The sequence below is a fragment of the Centruroides sculpturatus genome, unplaced genomic scaffold (assembly GCF_000671375.1).
Source record: "Centruroides sculpturatus isolate CEXI.00-Female unplaced genomic scaffold, Cexi_2.0 scaffold807, whole genome shotgun sequence".
In the NCBI taxonomy this organism is placed as follows: Eukaryota; Metazoa; Arthropoda; class Arachnida; order Scorpiones; family Buthidae; genus Centruroides; species Centruroides sculpturatus.
The window spans coordinates 301,566-325,320 of NW_019384926.1; the positions used below are offsets into that span (position 1 = coordinate 301,566).

The window sequence follows — 23,755 nt, forward strand, 5'->3', positions numbered from 1 at the left end:
TATTAATAATAGATATATAAAATTATAAATGCTCAACAAAACATTATTTGATTAAAAAAATTAACGATTAAAAAACTATAAGAGGGGCTTAAGAGCCCGAAACGTGTAATTTTTTCACACGTATCAACTAAATAAAGATGAGGAAACCTGCCAAGTGTCTTAATTTATAGCACTTCGTTGTGTTAAGAGCAGAAACAAATTGCAAAGCACGGTTTCATATCATTAAAAGAAGGAGTAAAAAACTATAATTCAAAAATACACCGGGAATCAAAATCACATCATATAATAAACAGTTGCAATAGAATCTTGATTATCAAGACACTGTTTAACTGAGGTCCTGCATTCTCTGAGGCAAATTTGAAGTGAATACACTACTTTTCTTTTAAAGTATTTCAAAAAAAGAAAGTTTAAAACAATAACACACATTAAAAAATTACCTTTTTCTGTTATCTTTTATCATTTAACTTCAATGTGAGAAAATAATTCAAATTAAAATTTAACTACAATAATATACACATTTTTATTCTTAAAACTATCTATCTTCCAAATGTAATAATTTTTCCATTAGTTTCTACACCAGTTTGTTTATGTTAAATTCATTTTTAAGCATTTATATATAAATCGTTTATATTCGTAACTTTAAAATCCGTAATGGCCCTGACCTTACGTTTTGTCCGAGTTTTCGGTTAGCGAAGTAGCATCAATCCACATTGATAATCGGGGTTCTACTGTATAAGACAGCTATATTTANATTCTAAGATGATAATGTATAAAATCAATAAATTTAAAAACTGATTAACATGATACAATTAAAATTTAAATATTGCTGAAGTTCAATTAAAGGTTGATTTTTATATGCTAATCTTCATGAAAATTAAGAGGATAGTACTATAAGACTGCACCAAAGTAATCATAATAATTATAAAGAACAAAATAACAGCAACTTTTTGATAATCTTTACATATATGTTTTTATTTTTAAATATCAGTAAGAGTTTTGTAAAGCAAAATGATCAGATGGTTATAAGGTGTGATTCTAAACCTGACAATCCTGGTCCAAATCCGATTCCAATTCTAATAATTTATCATAAATGATTCAGGCATTGATCTATTATTCTTCACCACTGCTAACCAACCCAATTACAGATGAAGCCTACCCATAACAGACAAAACTAAAGCCAATCCTATAATCCATATTATCTTTAGTTAATGAAATCTAAAATCTAAAATATTTAAAAGCTTAACTTCTAAAAACAGACTATTGTAAATAATGTTTGGGTATTTCTGATGGATGAAACATCACATCTCAATTACAAAATATATTTTCTTATAACTAAAATAATATATTTATACAATATAAAGTGGTTAAGATTTTATTTTCAATTCAATTCTTTAAAGTTAATATTAAAATGTAAAATATATTTTACAGACACTTTTGTCATAATATAACTTATTTTATATATTGGTATCTATTTTCCAAGTGAATTTTTAATTTAAAACAGAATCTTTCTTTTTACAGTTAAGCTAGTAGTTAATCAGCTAAGCAGTTAATCAATTATAGTAATAAGTAAATAATTACTTCAAAAATATATTATTTTAATTATACGGTTTTATTATGCTTAAAATATACAGTTCAATTTTTTGTCTTGTTCTCTTTTGTCTAAAATAAATTTAAAGAAAGAGAACATCAGAAAAACAAGAAGTCTAACTGTACTATGTGATTGTTACATAAGACAAAATGCATATGTGAAGAGGGATTAGTATTTCAAAGTTTTTTTCCCCTATTGTTCTTATTTCAAAAGTCTTTTTGAAAAACTATACAAAAATAAGAAAATGTTACATTGAAAGTTTATTCTTAAAGCAGAATTATACTATAAACTTCACAAGATGACAAAATTTATTAAGAGATTTAGTCTAATATACAGCAATTTAAGACAAAGACATTTTTCACACTAACTATAATGTCAATAATAAAGAACTAATATATATATATATATTTTTAATATTTTTATTATTATGGAGTAATTTAACAGAAATAAGTTCAATTATAAAAAGTCAATTACAGTCTTTTCCAGAATAAGAATGGAGCTGATATATTATTAGTCTACATACATGAAGGAAAATAGTTCCTTGTTAATTAATTATGAAGTATAACATACAACATATATTGGAAAATTATGATGTATCTAAACTGTTATAGTCTATTTAAAATTTCCAGCATTGTTGCAAGATATCTGAGATCATAAAAAAAAACAAAAAAAACATCATACAATGTGATGATATGATGCTTAAATTTTTGAAATTTTTATTCTATTCGATTTTATTAAACTTTATATATAGCTTTGTTGCTTAGCTACAGTGGTGGAGTGATACACACACATTTAAGAGCAGCACATTGCCTTCTTTATTATTCTGGGAAATACTACGTAATCTAGTATTATTTTCCAGTTTTATTATTATTTTTCATTATTTCAAATTTTTAATAGACTTTCAAATTTTTGAACTAGATTTGGTGAAATTGATATGGAATAAACTAATATATTATTTTTGTTACAGAACATAAGATACTATAAATATATACTAAGATATTTTATCTTCTCAATTTAATGCTTTCATTTTAGCAGATCTCAAATTTAATGAACTTTTAAAGTTTTCTGGATAATATAACAGAACCAAAGAAATTTAATAAATATTTATTACTTGTAAAAATGTAAACTCTCATTTTCTTCTAAACTCAAACTTCTCAATATATTTTTTTATCAATTTAACTTTACAAAAACTATTTGTAAAATTAAATTAATAAAAAATATATTTATACAGATTATTTTGCACATGACAGAACAATAGCTACCATTTCTAGCTTTATGCTCCCATGCACTTAGATAATAAAAGCATAAACATGTACAAACTTACAAACATGCACACTGTTTACAATGCAGAAAAATTCAAATTAATATTTTAAAGTTAAATGTACTATGTAATTATAGTATAAATTTCTAAATGCAGAACATCAGAAAATACAAAATATTGTATGACAGATCTGTAAACAATAAGAACAGAATATTGATAATATTCTGTTCTTATTGTTTACAGTTATTATTAGAATTGATAACTGCATCATATCTATAGTAATTTACAAACATTGTATATATTATATGTAGTGCAAATTATGATAATTTCAATCAAAAAAGGTTTTTCTCATATTAATTGTAAATATACCTTTTCAAGTAATAAACATTAAGTTAAATCAAGGCTATATTCTATTTTATTTTGATATTTTTAGTAAATAGAATGTAACCATAATAATATGTAGTTTTTGCATTGTTTCAAGGTTAGACATTTTCTAAAGATTTACATTAAGATGACAAAAGTAAGCTAAATAGTTGACCCCCCCTATAACGCGGTAGATACGTTCCGCTTTATAAGAATTTCACATTGTAGGAATCCTTAAATACATGAGCCAATCACAGCCCGGCACATGTGCAGTTTGTGGACTACAGCTGTTTGAAAGGTTTTCTTTCATAATATTAATCGATTCTAGACTAATTTGACTCAACACTTCCAAAACATTTATAATTTTTTGGGAATAATCCGTATAAACTATGCTATAAACAAAAAATTGTAGGATTACTTACCAAGTGTGCACCGTTTGATGATGCCATTGCTTAAGCTTGTTTTCGTTGCATAGCAGCGCACCATACGGCGGGCGCATTTTCCGATGAGTTATTTTTCTGTGAAAAATTCGTTGAACTTTGGAGACATCATTAATAGAAATAATTTTTATGGCCGTTGAATAAGAAATGTTTTTTTCACAAGAAATGTATAAAATTACAGTACTGTATTAGACTTACAGTACCTAATTTAGGCCAATATACTGTACAGACGATAGTAAACTCAACTTACATGTCTAAACTCTCCGTAGCGTGTAAGTAGTTCGGCTGCTCGTCCACTATTGGTCCAGATTCAACCAATCCTGTCGCGACACGAGTTGTCGATGACGTTTTACTGCATTTTACAAGTCGCTTTTAGCGTCTTTATATGAATACGGTCGCAATTTTTTCGCTACGATATACGAATCCGCATTATATGAACCCGTGTTATAGGGGGTCTACTGTACAATGATTATGTTACGATTTTAACAGTCAAACTGCTTTTTCTGATTACAAAATTATTTCTTATTACATAATTGATATGAAAACAAAACTTTGTTAATTTTATGTTAATGTAGCTGTTTCTATTTTTTATGCTAAACAAATTAATGAAAACGATTTTAAATGCAAATCACAACTGATTATTTCTAAATGATGTTTACCATATTGATGATAAAGAATCTGCTTCAGATGTTGTCTACAGATTAATAACTTTCATTGTGTGATTAAAATTATTATTCACTTCTATAAAAGTCTCAAAAAGATATTGTAGCCATTCCTAACATAATATTAACACACAACAGTGTATTAGCATTACAAAGAATTAGCAGAAAACAAAAGTCCATGTTAACCTATATTAGTTAATGAGATCACTTCCTACAATTAGAAGCAACAGGTTACATGAAAAAATCAGGCAAGATATCAAGAACCAGGAGCAGATTTAGAAGGGATGTACAGGGCACAGCCACACACCCCTTCTTTGGAATTTTCCTAAGTAAAGCTGGGTATCTTGGGTAGTAAAAAAATTTTGCAAGGCATATTCTTTCTTTTTTGCATTTCCTTCAAAGATTTCCATATCCACTGTTGCCAAAAATTATCAATTTATTATGATTATGGATTTGCAATTCCATTACTATGCAAGATTTTCATGAAGCTGTTTCTATTTTTGAATTAAATACATAATGAAAAATAACTTTCTAATTTGTCATAATATTCTAAATCTACAGCACTCAAATAATAATAGTTTATAAATCTATAATTATGTAAAATACTTTATTATCTCATAAAGTTTCAGGTGTTTAATGTATAAGATATGCATTATTAGGTATATAAATGTTTGAGTTTTTTTTGTGTTTTAAAGTTTATGTTTGCTATTATTCTTTCAAACAAACATTAGCATAACCACAACAACAACATATTCCTTCATATGTTTAATCATAAACTAAAAATTACAAAAGTTTCAAAGACTTTAATCATTTTTATTAATTAATATGTAGTTTCCATAGCAGAATTATCATTTCACATCCAATAATTTAAACTTGAATTAAATATATAACAGTAAAGTTTATTAAAGTGAATAAATTCCAAAATATAGAATTTGCTTTTATATTTATAAAATTCATATCTCTTGTTCATTACTAAAGTTAAAGTATTAACAATTATTATTTGATATGCAACTAAATTTAAATATTTTATCAACAACACAATCAAAGACTTTTGAATTTTGACTTTTACATTTCCCAGGTCTTAGTTTAAAATTTTAAATAAATGCATTGCTGAATTTATTAAATAATTACATTAAATTAAAAACTTTCCAATATAAATAATAATCAAATTGTGTATTAATATTTGAAATATTAAAAATATATAAAATATAATTAATTTCTAATGCAATTTTTCTGGTAATTACATATGAAAAAATTTAGGTAGAAAAAAATGGAAATATGTTTAATTAATTAGTTTTTGAAATACTCTTTCCACTTCAAGTGAAATTTTAATTTCTTGAAAAGTACATTTTTTATCTTTTATTTAAGTAAATCTAGTAAAATTGTTAAGATTTTAATTAAAATGAACTTGAATTTATCTAAAACTAAAATCAGATCTACATTCTTGAAATAGTTTGTTCATTTTAAATTATAAGAATTTTAAAACTTGTTTACATATATAATTAAACTAATTAAGGCTAAACAGTCTGCTGGAATATATTGGGCTACTACTGGAATATATTGGGCTATAATATGGCTACTACTTAATAATTAAATATTATGTAATTTTACCTAGAGGGAGGTGGTTAGGTGTTATCTCTTGATAAATTTAATAATTAAAAATAAATTAATATTTAATTTTTAATTTAGAAAGTTTTGGAAAAGAATCAGCCCAAAGTTGGATTAAAACCCAAACTCTCACATACTGTGCAGATGCATCAATTTACTTATTTAAGGCAAAATTACTTAATACTGTATTTAATTATTACATAGTAGTCACATTATAGCCTTATATAATCCAGCAGTTCATTTGGCTTTAATCGAAAATCAGGTTAATGGATGTTTATATTTGTATATTTAAACTGATAATATATGTATTGATTTCAAAGACAGACTACATGATTTTATGGACATTTTTTTAATAAAAGTTATTATTATATTTTTTTACATAGTTTTCTGTTATCTTACTAGTATTATTTCCCTAGTGTCTCTTACTGTAATTTCTTTACTTGACAACCATCTTTTGCATACTAGAGGAATTAGTGCCGGCCCGAGGCAAGTTTTAAGATGGAGCGAGATCCTATTATGGCGCCCCCTTGGTTGCCCCTAATTTATACCATTTAATTTTCTTTACCACTGAGGCGCCCCCTGGGATTTAGCTCCTGGAGCGGCTGCTCCGTTTGCCCTATGGTAGGGCCGGCTCTGGGAGGAATCTATGATTAAGAATATAATTTGTGAACCTCAAGAGATCAAATATCATTGGTTAAGAAATACTTTCTAATATAGAAATAATTTTAAATAATTTTAAAAAATTCCTTTTAAATGTTAAATTTAAATAAAAATTGTAGAATGTATTTTTATATGCTGTTATATTAAAGTTTAGCTTTAATGTAACAATATATAAAATTAGTTGTGCAAAAAATGTAAAAATAATAATGATTATATTAAGGATTTACAAATAGAATTAATTGATTTGGCTTGTGAATGGCTTGTATGAAAATATGATGAAATATGATGATAATGTCTTACCCCAGACATGGCCAACATACTGCCCACGGGCCAGATCCGGCCCATCTAATGAATTTATGTGGCCCACAATCAATCTTTCAATATTAGCTACTGAAGTCCGAATAGCTTGATGAAAAATTCTGACGCCTAAACAAAAAAAAAAAAAGTCAACAACTAACTCACTGTGTATTTAGAGTTAACCCTCCATTACAAATCTTGTAAGTACAGCATAGAATGTTGATAAAGCATGATAATGTGAAAAATGTATCTGTAATCTCTATCTACAATTCAGTCTCTACGGGGTGACACCACAATGAGATCTCGCACCACCTCAAAATCTTCCTAGGGCAGCCTCTGGTTCAGCCCATGGAAAAAGTTTTCTTTCCAATTCGGCCCGGAGGCAAAAACTGTTGGCCACCCCTGTCTTACCCAATATATCTAAAGTAAAAATTGGAAACTTTATTTATAAATTAAATGAAATAACCACTTTACATTCATAACTTGAAAATCGTTTGAGTTTGTGAGAAATGAAAATGTATCAAATTATAGAAATTACAATCAATCCTATATAACCTTTAAAATTTGATTACACAAGATACTTATTTATCATAAATCAGAACAAATATGAACTCTGAAAGATTAAGTACAGTTAATGTTGCCACCTTTACAAAATTGCTGACCCAGACAATAGGTTTGTTCCAACACAAGTCCCCTGACTAGTTTGAATTTGAAACCGTATGAGGCATGTGCAATATCATTTTACAGCCAATAACTAAACAATGCGCATGCCAGTTTTAAAGCAGTTAGGGACTTGGGTTGGAACAAACTTAATATTTGCCAGAGATATTTGCAAGTTAGAATTTTAAAAGTACACTTTCTGTCACTCTTAGCCTAGGAATAAGTTTGGGTGGGGGTGTGAAGTTAACGGCTTTAACCGTTAAAATAAAATACTCGCAAATATTTTTATAAATTTAGTTTGTTTTAGCATAATTTCACAATTTCTACAAAAACTGAACAAATAATTAATTAATCTGGACCATGAATTTAAAAACTGGCTTATCCAGGTGAAAACTGGCCTGATGGCAATGCTAAGTACAGTCAAGTCAAGTATTGAATATAAAAAGAAAATATTTTGTATATAGTAAATCTGTGTTTTAGAAATTCTTATCTTTAATATCAATTTTCTGTTAATTCAACAAAAAGTAATAAGTATTGAAAATGTAATATATCGTCAAAGAAAAATATCAGATTTTAAAGTCATCTTTAACGCTGTAGAAAAAAATAATTAAATTTTATTTGTAATTTTACTTTAACTAATCCCAAATAATAAATTTCTTCAAAGTCATAATTTGAGAACAGAATGCATGTTAACATAAGCAACTTCAGCTATTTATCAAAAACAAAAACATTAAAGATCATATTTATGGTTGTTAAAACTTTTCTTTCTGCTAATGTTTTTTCCCTTTAATTATTTTTTAATTTAAATTCAATATCTAATTAAAATTAAATGTAAATAATAAATAATACTTTAAATTTGTTCTTTGATGTTATGTTCTAAATATTTCATTTTCCAGTATTCTTTTAACTGCACTTTACATGAGAGATGTGTAATTACTGATGTGAATTTTATGTTTCTGTGTTGTTATTGAAATTGCTTTATTTTTTCATTACTTGCTATTTTCAGTGAATAATATCACTAACTTTAGTTTTCATTTAAAATTATTTAAATAAATAATGAATTTAATAATTTTATTAAATTACATTACAATTAAAATGATCATTTAATAATTTAAAATTGTTGCAAATAATATGAATCAGGGAAGTATGATTCATAAATTGGTATAGGAACCATGAGCCAATGACTGGTTTCATTTATATGCAAAATGAGTGACTATTTTTATCTTAATTTTAAAGAACTATATACAGATTCTAAACACATGCTTATTTTGCTGTCATTTTTATTACTCTAGAAAGTAATCATGATTTCTAAATTACAGCAATTAATTTTTAAAGCAATTTTACAATTTTATAAAAATTAATTTTTTCTTGAGACTTATGAACTAAATCTACAGCACTCAAATAATAATAGTTTATAAATCTATAATTATGTAAAATACTTTATTATCTCATAAAGTTTCAGGTGTTTAATGTATAAGATATGCATTATTAGGTATATAAATGTTTGAGTTTTTTTTGTGTTTTAAAGTTTATGTTTGCTATTATTCTTTCAAACAAACATTAGCATAACCACAACAACAACATATTCCTTCATATGTTTAATCATAAACTAAAAATTACAAAAGTTTCAAAGACTTTAATCATTTTTATTAATTAATATGTAGTTTCCATAGCAGAATTATCATTTCACATCCAATAATTTAAACTTGAATTAAATATATAACAGTAAAGTTTATTAAAGTGAATAAATTCCAAAATATAGAATTTGCTTTTATATTTATAAAATTCATATCTCTTGTTCATTACTAAAGTTAAAGTATTAACAATTATTATTTGATATGCAACTAAATTTAAATATTTTATCAACAACACAATCAAAGACTTTTGAATTTTGACTTTTACATTTCCCAGGTCTTAGTTTAAAATTTTAAATAAATGCATTGCTGAATTTATTAAATAATTACATTAAATTAAAAACTTTCCAATATAAATAATAATCAAATTGTGTATTAATATTTGAAATATTAAAAATATATAAAATATAATTAATTTCTAATGCAATTTTTCTGGTAATTACATATGAAAAAATTTAGGTAGAAAAAAATGGAAATATGTTTAATTAATTAGTTTTTGAAATACTCTTTCCACTTCAAGTGAAATTTTAATTTCTTGAAAAGTACATTTTTTATCTTTTATTTAAGTAAATCTAGTAAAATTGTTAAGATTTTAATTAAAATGAACTTGAATTTATCTAAAACTAAAATCAGATCTACATTCTTGAAATAGTTTGTTCATTTTAAATTATAAGAATTTTAAAACTTGTTTACATATATAATTAAACTAATTAAGGCTAAACAGTCTGCTGGAATATATTGGGCTACTACTGGAATATATTGGGCTATAATATGGCTACTACTTAATAATTAAATATTATGTAATTTTACCTAGAGGGAGGTGGTTAGGTGTTATCTCTTGATAAATTTAATAATTAAAAATAAATTAATATTTAATTTTTAATTTAGAAAGTTTTGGAAAAGAATCAGCCCAAAGTTGGATTAAAACCCAAACTCTCACATACTGTGCAGATGCATCAATTTACTTATTTAAGGCAAAATTACTTAATACTGTATTTAATTATTACATAGTAGTCACATTATAGCCTTATATAATCCAGCAGTTCATTTGGCTTTAATCGAAAATCAGGTTAATGGATGTTTATATTTGTATATTTAAACTGATAATATATGTATTGATTTCAAAGACAGACTACATGATTTTATGGACATTTTTTTAATAAAAGTTATTATTATATTTTTTTACATAGTTTTCTGTTATCTTACTAGTATTATTTCCCTAGTGTCTCTTACTGTAATTTCTTTACTTGACAACCATCTTTTGCATACTAGAGGAATTAGTGCCGGCCCGAGGCAAGTTTTAAGATGGAGCGAGATCCTATTATGGCGCCCCCTTGGTTGCCCCTAATTTATACCATTTAATTTTCTTTACCACTGAGGCGCCNTAATTGAATTATTTTTCATTTAAAAAATGTTTTTAAAAGATTTCAATGATAATTAATTATTTTTCTTTTATATACACATATATATTAAATCAAATAAAATCTTAATATGCAATAAAGTCATAATATATAATACATAGAATTTTAAGCTTTACTTGATTCAAATTAAAAATTTTCATTTTATTTGATTTAGATTTAAAACATCTACTTATGTATTGAATGATATTTAACAATTTTATATATTAAAAGTTACTATTTAGATGTTAAGATGTTATTTGATTTAAATAAAATTATTTTAAAACTATGATGTATGTCTGAATAAAAATTATTACAAAAACATAAATCATATATAAAAAGTAATAAGAGAAAGATGTAGCAACTTTTGTGGCATAACAACAATTAATAACATTTACTAGTGGAGTATTTAAAGAGGACACAGGATATGTTGCAGTACTCTTGTGTCCCCTTTTCAATTTTGTCTAATTTGAATTATTTTAATCAAAATAACTATTTTCTTTCTAAACTACCTAATAATAGTAAAAATACATGAAAGAAACTAAAAATGTCTTTGTATCTCTGTCATGCCCAATCATCAGGAACAGTCTTTTTTTACAGAGACAGCCTTTTATTAGAGGCTATGCCTCTGTAAAAATGTGCAAAACAGTTTTGTGTGGAGGTTGGACATGATGGAGATATGGAAATATTTTACTTTTTCTGTGTATTTTTAATGTAAAATAACATCAGCCATTTTAATTGATACCTAATAAGTTACTATATCTAGTAATGTAGTAATTAAATTACACAATTACATATGAAAAATATGGCACAATATTTCTCAGTATTCTCCTTAAAATATTGTAATTTCAGATTGTGGGGACTATGCATTAAATAAAGAAAAACTGTAGAGGCAAAAAATCAGCTTAGTTATAAAAATCTGAGAGGAATATAAAGGTTTTATAATTATTTATAAATTAGGAATTATTCAAACTAAACTGGTACTCAACTGCACAACCAGTCATCATTATCCTACACTATAGTTTGATTATAAAAATTAAATGTAGATTTAAATTTACAGTTGATATTCTTTTGAATACATATAAATTTGAAAAGTTAACATATTAAATTAAAAATATTATATAAAATTGAAGATACAACATGAAATACAATAACAACACTGTTATAAAAGACATGATTTTTCCTGTGTTAGTATTATATCTCTAATTTTATTCTGTAATATATTTAAAGTATTAAGTTTTAAAGTTTATACATATTCAAACATTGTTGTGTAGCCAAAAACATTTCAACCAGTAATATTACATTTTTTCTGCTGATTTTAATGATTTATATCTTGTATAGTTTGCTGTATAGTAGGCTATCTTGTAAATTTCAGAAAATTATAAAAAAATTAAGTTTCCCCAACATTTATTATAAAGTAAATAACCTATAATTGATAAGAAAGAATAATTTATAAAACAAAATTATACAGTGTTAATAATTTAGATCATAAATCATCAAATTAGAAAATAAACTTAATTTATTACATTTTTAAATATTTCTACAAAAAATTAATATTTATTTGAAAATATAGTTGAACCTGTCTTTAATCTCATGTAAACAAGAAAAAATTTGAAATAAGTTTCAAGATATAGAGGTTCCTACACAGTAAACAGTAATTGGTTTGATTGGAGATATGGTAATTTATTAATACAATAGCAAGTATAAATAAAACATTTTTGACATATCTTAACAGAAATAGTTTGTCAGTAGTTCTGATGCACAACTTTCTTCAACCAATAAGATGCAAGCCAAACTCATAGCCAATCAGAGAAAAGTAACATTAATTGCAATTATGTGCTGAATTGCAAGAGATGTTTCTCAACTACAATTTATGCTATCAAAATGCAGTTGCTAAGCTTTGAAATTGTACTGATACTTCAGTCCATATTTGAGATATAGAGATTTTGGAATAAAATTATTTGGGATAAACATGAAAAATTTAGGCTGAAAATGAAGGAGAAATAAATAAATTTTGAGATAAACATGTTTGAGATAGACAGGTTCAACTGTATATATTTATTACAGATTATTAATATTTGTATTATTTATATATTTGAAAAATTTTAAGTTACCTATCATGAGTCCTCATCAAATCCCAGTTTTTCTTTATTCCATTCTAAAAGTATAGCAGCATTAATTAAATTGAGTTTAGATATTAAATCAAATGGAAATATAATTATGTATTTATGAATACTCTATAATAATTTTAACAAATATAAAGTCATCTTTTAAAAATGACTTAAATACCAGTAATGCAAATTTATAAAATCTTTCCTCATTATATTCAGAAAGACCTCATTATTGTTTAGAAAAACATTTTTGTTAAACAACAAACAAAAATTTAAAAAATGTTTTTATAAAAGTCAGGCATTTTTTAAAAAATATTATGAAATAATTTATCTCCATCTACACTTAAAAAAATTTTCAACTATAAAACATTTTTGAGTTTAGGATATTTTAAATTCAAAAATATTTTATATACAAGTTAAACAGCTTTTCAAGAATCCTGTTTAAATGCTTTCTGTTCTTTAGAAATTTAATAGTACAGTAATTTTGTTACTGAAAATTGAAGCAATCTCCATCTCCAAATATTTTTCATAAATTTAATTTTTATAAATTTAATTTAATATATNCATAGAAATACGCTATTTAAGTCGTTATCTTTAATAATTAAACGATGTCAATGCAAGAAACACTTTTTGAACTTGAATAACTCAAAGACTAAACAAGCTTTTGACCTGATTTCTTTTGTAATGGGATTATTAAACAATAAAACGAGAAAAACAAATTTCTAGTAAATTGTTTTGAAAGATTTAATTATAAATAATAAAGAATTGCTATATCAAAATTTCATTGATGTTGAGTTATTAACTGAAAGCAATTGAGAAGAGTTTTCATTCAGAGAATTGATTTAGTTTACAGTCAAACTAATTTGTCATTTATTTTAAAACGAAGACAATTTCCTTAATCTTAACTTTTGTCGTCACAATCAGCGAATCTCGGATTAGATTTTCAACAAATCGGAATCAATTTTTGTTCATGGATAACTTTACTTAAGTTTACAGACTAGAGTTGAAAACTAGTTAAAACTTTTAATAGCTAATGCAAAAAATATGGAAAAGTTTTACTACTCAACAGGACTTTTATCAAAAATTTTGTACGTCAAGAACCGTTGTAACATTTTTTTGTTTTTAATTTTTGTACAATAATTGGTATTTTTAAAAGGACGATTTAATCTTATTCCATCTGTCTTTCCTTAATCTCGAGAATGGATTTAGATAGATGAAAGACGAGACCAGATATAGAAACTTTAGGGGCAGAAGACCCCGATTAACTATACATGAACTTTCGACGTAAACCAGAAGTCATCTTATTCAAATTCAAAAATTTTCCCCTGGAAGGTGTTAGATAGATGACTGGCACGACTCTATTGTTAAAGGAAAAGTATGATGTACAGGGGCAAGCCACTACTAATTTCTGGTGGAGAGCATATATATTAAATCAAATAAAATCTTAATATGCAATAAAGTCATAATATATAATACATAGAATTTTAAGCTTTACTTGATTCAAATTAAAAATTTTCATTTTATTTGATTTAGATTTAAAACATCTACTTATGTATTGAATGATATTTAACAATTTTATATATTAAAAGTTACTATTTAGATGTTAAGATGTTATTTGATTTAAATAAAATTATTTTAAAACTATGATGTATGTCTGAATAAAAATTTTCATACTAGCTTTATAAATTCATAGTATTTTAGATATTAATTTTTTATCAATGTCCATTTACAAGAAAATTTATATTAAAATATACCATGTCTATTTGATATTTGCAAACACTTTTTAAAAACTTTCAATTATCTAACAGATTGATATTTTTTAATATAATTGGTAAAAACAATAAATTAAGGCAATTCATTAAAATGAATATTTGATTCATTTGACAGCAGGGCTAAAAACTTGATAAATTTGATTAATAAAATTGTGAAATTATTGCATTTTAACTTTAATTCAACATTTAACATAATATAAGCATCTATTACACATCTATACTACTTAGTTTGCTAAATCATTAACTATACTTTTGAAATTTGAAATAAGTACAGTAATAGAATTCATCTACAGTATAAAGATTCAAGTATGGTATTTAAATTAAATATTCTCGGAATGGTTTATTATCAAAAAATAAAAGATATTTTCAGGAATTTAAAATAAATGAGTGTAATAATGTAATATTTGCTAGAATAATGAAAACAATATGTGTGTAAAATTTTCATTATTCAATATAAAAGTTTTCAATCTTGAAATCCTAATATTATGGTATACTGATAGGTACTGTACAATATCACATTTTCTACATAAAAATTTTAATTAATAAGAAATTATTATTATTATTATACTACATGAAATCAAATATATTAAATGATTTTTTCATGAAAACTCATTATATCACTATGCATAACTATTTTACATTATTTATTACCATTTACAACAAATGTAAACAGCAGTAACTCTGACAGCAGACTCTTGACTTTGAGATAATATTTATACAAATTATTCTGAATTTTTAAAAACAATTAGCCTTATTTTGATTGAAATTGTATATTCATAATTAACAAACATTTGTGTAGTTTATAAATAATTGACATATATTTGTATAATATAAAATTTAATGAAAATAAAATACTTATATTTCTAATAATTTATTTACTTTCTAACTGTATACTAAAAGATGAAGTAGATCAACCATTCTCAATGTGGGCTGAAGAGATCCCTCGGGGTCACAGACGACTGAAGGGTGGCCACAGGATGAAATAAATGAAAAGGAAATTGCAGAAAATTGAAAGGGGGATGATACAATTCAATTTTTTTTGACAGGCAATAGTGACAACAAAATCTGGGGTAGTTATACTACATCCTAAGAATTTACATTATTTAAAAGTTTTTATTTTATGTTTTTTATGAATAGTGAAACCACAAATTCAATACTATCTGAAAAGAAGGGTTTTATTTATTGGTGCAAAACTTCCAAGAAAGATGCACATGGAAATTAGCAATCACAGACAATTAAAGCTAAGAGCAGGAAAAGCTTTCTCTACTTTACTACCCTTCAGTTCAGCCCTAGTTGTTGAAGTATACAATTCTTGTATGCATCAATAGCAGTCAAGTATGTTTGGAAAAAAAATATTTGTGGAGAATTTGTATTCAGTCTTCAATTTGTATTAATTTTAAATATATATTTCATTCTTAGATTTTTTAATTTATAATAAATAAATTTTCTCATAGAAACATTTTTATTCATCACTAATATGCTTGCTTTGTTGTTCAATTTATTAATATTCATTATACTTCTTTACTCAGTATTAAAAATAAAGTTAATACTATAAAATAAATTTACAATTAAAAACAAGAAATTGTTTTTAATTGTAAATTTATTTTTAATACTTTAATTTTGCTTTCTCTTTTTTGTGTTTTTTATTTATTTATCCAATGTTTAATATTATCTTTATTTTTTTTCTATATTACTCTTGTATAAATAAAAATATATAAGCCTTAATTGTTTATTTTTTTAATTTCACTTGTGAACCACCAAGAAATCAGAAAATACATCTACATTGATAGGTATTAATAAAAGAGGAATATTTTAGAGGAATAAAAAAATGATGGGGAAGCCAAGAAAGTTGAGAAAAGCTCAAAAGGAGCCACAACTGGAAAAAAATTGAAAATAATCTGAAGTAGATAATCATTATTAAAATCCTTACTGAAATGTGCAAATTATATGCTAAATTGTAATAATAATCATACTTATAAAAATTTTTTATCCCTAATGAGATCATTTTTTTACTTTACTAACCAAACTTCAATCTGTTAATGATAGGTCTTAGGTTTCATTTTTGTTAACCAGTTATGTTTTAGTAATATCTTCAATTAGCTATAATGTTTAAAAATAACTTTTAATTTCTATATTTCTACATAACCTTAATCAATTAAAAATTTAGTGACAACATGATTAAAAATGTATGGACAATAAAGAATTGATATATATATATATTTTGGCTAAGTTCTGAAAATATTGATAGTATATCTATTATTATCAATTAAATCTTTTTACTAAGTTATAATACAATGTTTATAATATCTACATTTCTATAATATAATGTATAGACATTTATGTTATAAATCAGTGTTCACCCTTTGAAAAATTTTAGGTGATCCTCCTACAATATTAGTTGATTACTACTACAAATTTCCTTAGAATCTTACTAAATAACAATAAATCTTATATAATAATGCTTAATATCATACTAGTCTGTAGTCTGATTGTCTAAGAAAAAGTAATAAATAAAATAAGATAAAATACTGTAAAGCAAAAAACTTTTTAACTGATCAGAAGAAATGTTTACCAATAGATGGTTACTTGACAAAATAAAACAAACTAAAGTATAACATTAATAAATTATATATACAGGGTGTGCCACAAATAACTGTCCATAGGAAAGCAATGCTGGGAGGTTCATAAAGTTTGTAAGAAGGGGCTGGGCTTTGTTGCATAAATATAGAAAATGTAAGGTTAATTCATTAATGCCAGTACAGGTATACCTTGACTTACGTTGTTTTGAGTTTCATCATTTGTCAAAAAAGTATATGGAAAAATAAAATCAAGTTTAAGTCATTTTATTCAACTTTACGTCTGTCCGCCACAAATATTGAAGTCGTAATATCACTATAAAAGCATTTAAAGCACATAAGATCATATTAAAATATATACATTTACAAGTATATACTGTATTTACAGTACATGCATTCGTAAATTTAGATTACTTTTTTCTGTACTATATTAAAAACTAAAATTTATTTGTTTGTAAGCTTAAAATAGATCCTTATTAACCATATATTATTAAAAATGCATTAATAAATAAAATACAGAACTGGGAATGGTAATTTATGGTTTAGCCTAGTGACAAGTAGATTCGACTTACGTCGCTTTCCTGGAATCAATTACCGATGTAAGGCAAGGTATACTCTATTTAGTATTGATGATTGAAAAAGTGAAACAAAGTCAGAGAATAATTAATGGGCAATACAAATGACAAGAATTTAATATGATAAAGTATGAATTATAAGTTGAAATTTCATTACAACTTATGTTTGAACTGCTGGCCATTCCCAGAAAGACAGTAGTAAAACTTGTGCTCAAATGAGGTGGTAACCCAGACAGGATTTCTGGTGTAATCATGGTACTGTACTGTACATGCATGAAAATAAAATTGAAACGTAAAATAAAATTAATTATTTTAAATTTGAAAAACCATCACTCTTAATAAAACAGAACAAAAAGTAACTACAAGAAACCTGAACAGTTTCTCCTTTGGCTTGCTTCTGTAACACTGTCCTGCAGTACTGATCAGCAAAATTCATATATCAACAAATGTAATACATAAATGCAATACTACAGATTCTTCTTCAATTACATCTGTTATTACTGAAATTATTGACAATTTAGCAAAAACCAGGTTTGATTAATACCATTTTCCTGGCTTCTGTATTGTTCATAACACACAGAGATAGTTCTTTCCAACATTTTTGTCTATGACATTGTAAAAATCATAAGACAGGATATATGATTGATGAAAGAGTTGAAATTGTTATAATAAATACTAGAAAAACATCAGTGCTCACATACTATCCCATTGTTCCATCAAGCCCAAATCAGTCAAGACTCTCATTCAACAGTTCTGCAACTGCTTTGAAACACAGGAAATAACTGTCCAACCCTTTACTAACACCACAAAAATACTACACTTACAATCAAAAATCAAACCTGTTACCGGCGTGTATCCTATAAAAGATTGTCTCACAAATGTTTTTGAACTTTATGAAGTTCTTCTTCAGGTGGAAATGGAATACTTGAGAAAAAATGGAACAGGAGATTTCAAATCGAAAAGTTTGCTGAATTCCGCTCCAATAGACATGTGCCATTGTGCACAGGCATAAATTATTAAGGATATTTGTCTAGGAGGAGTTGCCAGGCTGGTGATAGGCTGAGCTCTTCTTTTTGGTTCATGCATGTATTTGTATGGCTCATTTTATAAATGGCCATAGCTTCTAACCATTTTATGTGCTCAGGGTGGGGTGTGGTTGTGATGATTTTAGCTTTGTCAAGTTCCGCTTCTATGTCCTGGTCTGTTGCATAGATATTTAGGCAGTAGTGAGCCTTCTGTGTTATAGATCAGCTTGGTGTTCCTTTAATCTGGTATTTAACGAGTGCTTAGTAGAACCAATATAGATGAGTTCTTTCTGCCATCTGTTATCCACTAGAGGGATAGAATATATGCTGTACATTCTGTCGAGATCTGGGGGTCTTTCCCATTTTTTAGGATGTCTGCTATGGTGGGGCCTCTTCTATAGATTATTTGTAATTGTTGTTTCTTGGCTATTTCTCCATATATTTCTATAAATTCTCAAGTATTCCTTAATTAATATGCCTTTTTGTCCTTTTTTTATAACTCTATTTAAAATTTATTTTGTATTACAAGTACAATCTATATATTAACAGGACTTATTATACTGGAATTATGGATGCAGATATTTAGTCTTACAGTTCAAAAATAATGTTCTTTATTTAGTTCACCCGTATTTAGTCTTTCAGTTCAAAAATAATGTTCTTTATTTAGTTCTTCTCAAGTATTCCATTTCCACCTGAAGAAGAACTTCATAAAAATTCAAAATTGTTTATGAGAAGATCTTTTATAGGATACATGCTGGTAACAGGCTCGATTTTTGATTGTAAGTACAGGAAATAACTTATAGCCAATAAAAAGAAACCAGGATGCAAACACCTCATAAAAATATTTTGTACAAGAAGTCACTGATACATGGGTGCTGGAGCTTACAAATGTTCAATATATGCTCCATTCACAAAAGCATATTTTCCACTGCTAAATGCAATGAGTCCACTTTAATCAAGAGAACATGCCGATGAACTCCGTCCTTTAGATCTGACATATATGCACATCTTTCATGATAGACCTGGTCTTTCAAAACATCCCATAGCCAGAAGTCATATGGAGCAAAATCAGGTAAATAAGGAAGTCAAGCTGTTGGGAAGTAATGACTGATCACCTATTCATCCGTGAAAGTCTGCTTTAAAACATGGTAAACAGAGTGAGGGATGTGGGATGGTGCACCGTCTTTCATGAATCTTGAAGGCTTTGTTGAAGCTCTGGGATCAAAAAGTCATTAGCATGTTAAAAGACTACCTATCAATGACTTTTTGTACAAATACTTTTTATTTAATAAATGGCGACACATCATCTGAAGTACTGTTGTCCAAATGTTTCATTTCGAGCATTAGAACACTCTCCAGAGCTCTGAGTTGGAAAAGTTTAATTTTGATAATCCTATATATAGAGAAGCATATATACAGTGCCCCAAAACATCAATGTATGAGCAGGTATCCTAGCAAATTGCCTCATTTTTTGTCACTACTTTATTTCTTTTATTTGTCAAATCATAAAGTATGTTATCAAATTTCACTTTATTTGTATAATATTTTATTCTTACATTTGGTATTTTCTAAATCTTTATGTATTATTCCAAACTTTTTAAATTAAATTTTGTTCTTTAACACATTCCAATTTAGAACATTGATCTGAAGTTGATCCAGATGTAATCAAAAATGTTTGTCAAATATATTTTCTGTTTTATATTAAATTTTTTCTGGAGTTACCAAAGTTTTATGGTGTGTTGTGAGTTATTGTTATCCAGTTAAAAGAAGTTTTGAAAGATAATTCTTGCAAGTACCGAAATCATATCAGAAATCCTAACTCTGGTTACCATCTCATTTCAGCATAAGTTGTAATGAAATTTAAACCTATAATCTGTACTCTACTATATTAAATTCTTGTAATTTGTATTATCCTTTAATTATTCTTTAACTGGGTTTTACCTTCTCAATTGTCAACACTAAATTCTGACATTAACAAATTAACCAATGTGTTTCTTCTATTCATGCAATAAAACAGCCCCTGTTCACACATGGCATGAACTTCCTAGTATTGCTTTCCTATATTTCATGGTACATTCAATATATACAGTACATAATTTATAACATATCTACAACTTACTTATCTAAAAATATAAATTTTAGAGCTATTTTTCACTTTTCAGTTATCATAATTTTAAACTTTATGCAAATATTTTGTTTTTGGATTTTAAAAAAGATTAACTGAGTTTGTTTAAAACCTATTTTTTTCAATTCATTATGAGCTAAATTTTAAGAGCTTCTTACTAATACAAAATAATCATATTTTCAACATACAATGAAAAGAATGAGAAAATAGTTTAATTTTTGGGCTGCAATTTGAAAAAATTGTAGACCTATAAATTCACACTGTTGTCCATCTGTCTTTCCTTAATCTTGAGAATGGAGTTAGATAGATGAAAGACAAGAGCAGATATGGAAACCATAGGGGCAGGAGACCCCAATTAACTATATATGAATATCCAATACAAATTGGAAGTAACGTTATTTCAATTTTCCCTTGTAAATTGTAAAAAATTTTCCAAAAAATATAGTACAAGTCTGTGTATGTAAAAGATAGATTATATATGTGTCTTTTCTACATTATATTACAAAATAAATTATAATTTATAAAATTATCTCAACATTATAAATTGGCAATAATAAATAGACACATACAAACATATTAAAGTTTTAATGATTTCAATTCATCAAGAAACATTCTTGTACCACTAGAAAAAATTTAGACAAATTATAACTTCCTCCTAAAATAAGAATTTAATCAATTAATTTATATTTAATTATTCCCAAACTGTTATTACAATAAATGAAATAAAAACCAATATTTACCAGCAAACCATTTAATTAAAAAAGCAAACATTTCAACCATTGTTAGTGATCAAACAAAATTTTTTTTTTCATTAAATAGTTTGCTGGTAAATATTGGTTTTTAGACATTTTACTACATTTGTAAATTAATACAGAAAATAAAATGGATAATTTCTGTTTAATAGAAATTGTTTACTTATATCACTTTATATTTTAAATGCATATCTTAGATTCAATAGAAAGAAATGTTAACAACATATCACACAGTATAACATAAAATTTCACAAATTTCAAAAAAACATTAACACTGATATTTTTAAATTTGATAATGTTTTTTAATGCTATTAAAAAAATCTTTCTTTAGCTTCAATATCTGAACAAAAATCTTTTGTTCAGATATTGAAGCTATTTGTGATCTGAACAATAATCTTTTGTTCAGATCTTGTGTAAAAAAAAAATATTTTACTTCAATGAAATAGCTTTCCATAGCCAACATATTTAGGGTCTTTAAAATTCTGATTAAAAAAAATTAACAAATTTATAATATGAAGCTAAAATTAGCAATATTTTCTAGATATCATCAGTCACTTTTATAACCACTTAAAAGGTGTTATTTGGATGAATAAACCAAAATGTTATATCCTTTGAATCCAATGCTCACCCAAGTTCAGAAATTATTCAGAAGACAATTAATTCTGATATTTTATTTAAATGCATTTCAGATCAGAATTCTTGCTGATCCCTCTTCAGTAAAGGTACAATCTGTGACAGAGCCTACACTGATATTTCAGCTCCTTGGTTACTGTGATTGATTTCGAAGAGCCCGTTTATTTTTTGGGCTGCAATTTGAAAAAATTGTAGACTTATAAATTCCCACTGTTGTCCATCCATCTTTCATTACTCTTGAAAACGGAGTTAGATAGATGAAAGATGAGATCAGATATGGAAACTGAAGGGTACTCTCCTATTATAAGTATTTTGTGAATTAGTTCTTAAAACTCTGGAATAACTTATTATACCCAGGTATGATTAACACATATGTTTATGATAAGTAAACATTTAATAATTTGGAGATGTAAACATGACATATAACAACTCAATACAGATATTAACAACCCATAAGGTCTAAGGCTTTCCTTGGAGCATGAGAGTGATGCATGTGCACATTTCTTAGACACACTACTCATGTTTAAAGAGGTAGTATCCAAGTTTATTTATAGTAAACTTGGATACTACCTGTTATTTACTCCTAGTGCATTGCTTGATTCCCTTGATCCCATACACATTAAACATTAGACTTTTAGGGCTTTGATATGATGGGCCCATATGCATCGCACCAGTATTATAGACGAATAGAAGGAAATATGCTTTTTAATTAAAATAAACAATAATCTTGGCTATAACCCTATATAACTATAACATGTGGCAAAGCAGTTATGTAAATAATACAATAAGATTACAGAGAATGCATTGACCACCATACACCAAGTGTGACATAAGTTACAAGATTGTTAAAATCCAAATTATGATATTTATAAAAATTTATGAACAAACATTATAAAATATTTTAATATTTTATAATGTTTGTTCATGAATATAAATATTTTAATAGTACCAATATTTCTTTCTAGAATATTTATTTTATTATGACAACATTTTTCCATCTTAATTTTCTATGTCAAATGTATAGAAGTATATATTTCGTATAGTAATGTGGGCAAAATAAATGTCTCTCTTTAATAAATATTGTTTATTGTATGAAAGAATATATCAGTAGATGTTCATTGAAAACCTGTTCCATAAAATCTCTGATAGTAGTAGATAGTTGCAATCCTCCAGAAATTATAAAAAATAAATTATTGAAGTAAAATATATATAAAAATGGATGTGTGTGTCCCTATATTTCACTTTTCAGCCAAAACTACACATCACACATGAATGGTGTTTGTATGTGGTAGTAGCCCCAAGTCTCCATTCGTGCACTATGGTGGTTGCGTCTCAATAGCTATAACGGTGCAGGAGATATGGGCTTGAAAGTGGTTGAAAGTGGAAGATTTTCTATTTCAATTTTAAAAATTTTCGAATTTGAATTGGTTCGGTTATAGAACGATTGTAAACGTTCCAGAAAATTGATCAAATTGAAAATAGCTTGTTTGACTGGACATAAAAATTCTCTAATTAGTCTGGAAACAGGGGACCTAATTCTTGCATTCTGTGAAAATGGGTAAGATTGGCTATAATGTAATTATCTTAATCTTCACTATCATTACTTTTTGCCCAGC

General features: G+C 26.1%; 1 protein-coding gene across 1 annotated transcript in view; it reads right to left on the reverse strand.

Annotated features, from left to right (window-relative positions):
- LOC111631920 (uridine diphosphate glucose pyrophosphatase-like) overlaps positions 1-23,755 on the reverse strand; it is a 51,087-nt gene that overhangs the window by 7,958 nt on the left and 19,374 nt on the right. Inside the window, exon 2 of the mRNA XM_023376260.1 lies at positions 12,685-12,728. Coding sequence (XP_023232028.1) covers positions 12,685-12,728 — 44 coding nt within the window. The remainder of the gene's footprint in view (positions 1-12,684; positions 12,729-23,755) is intronic.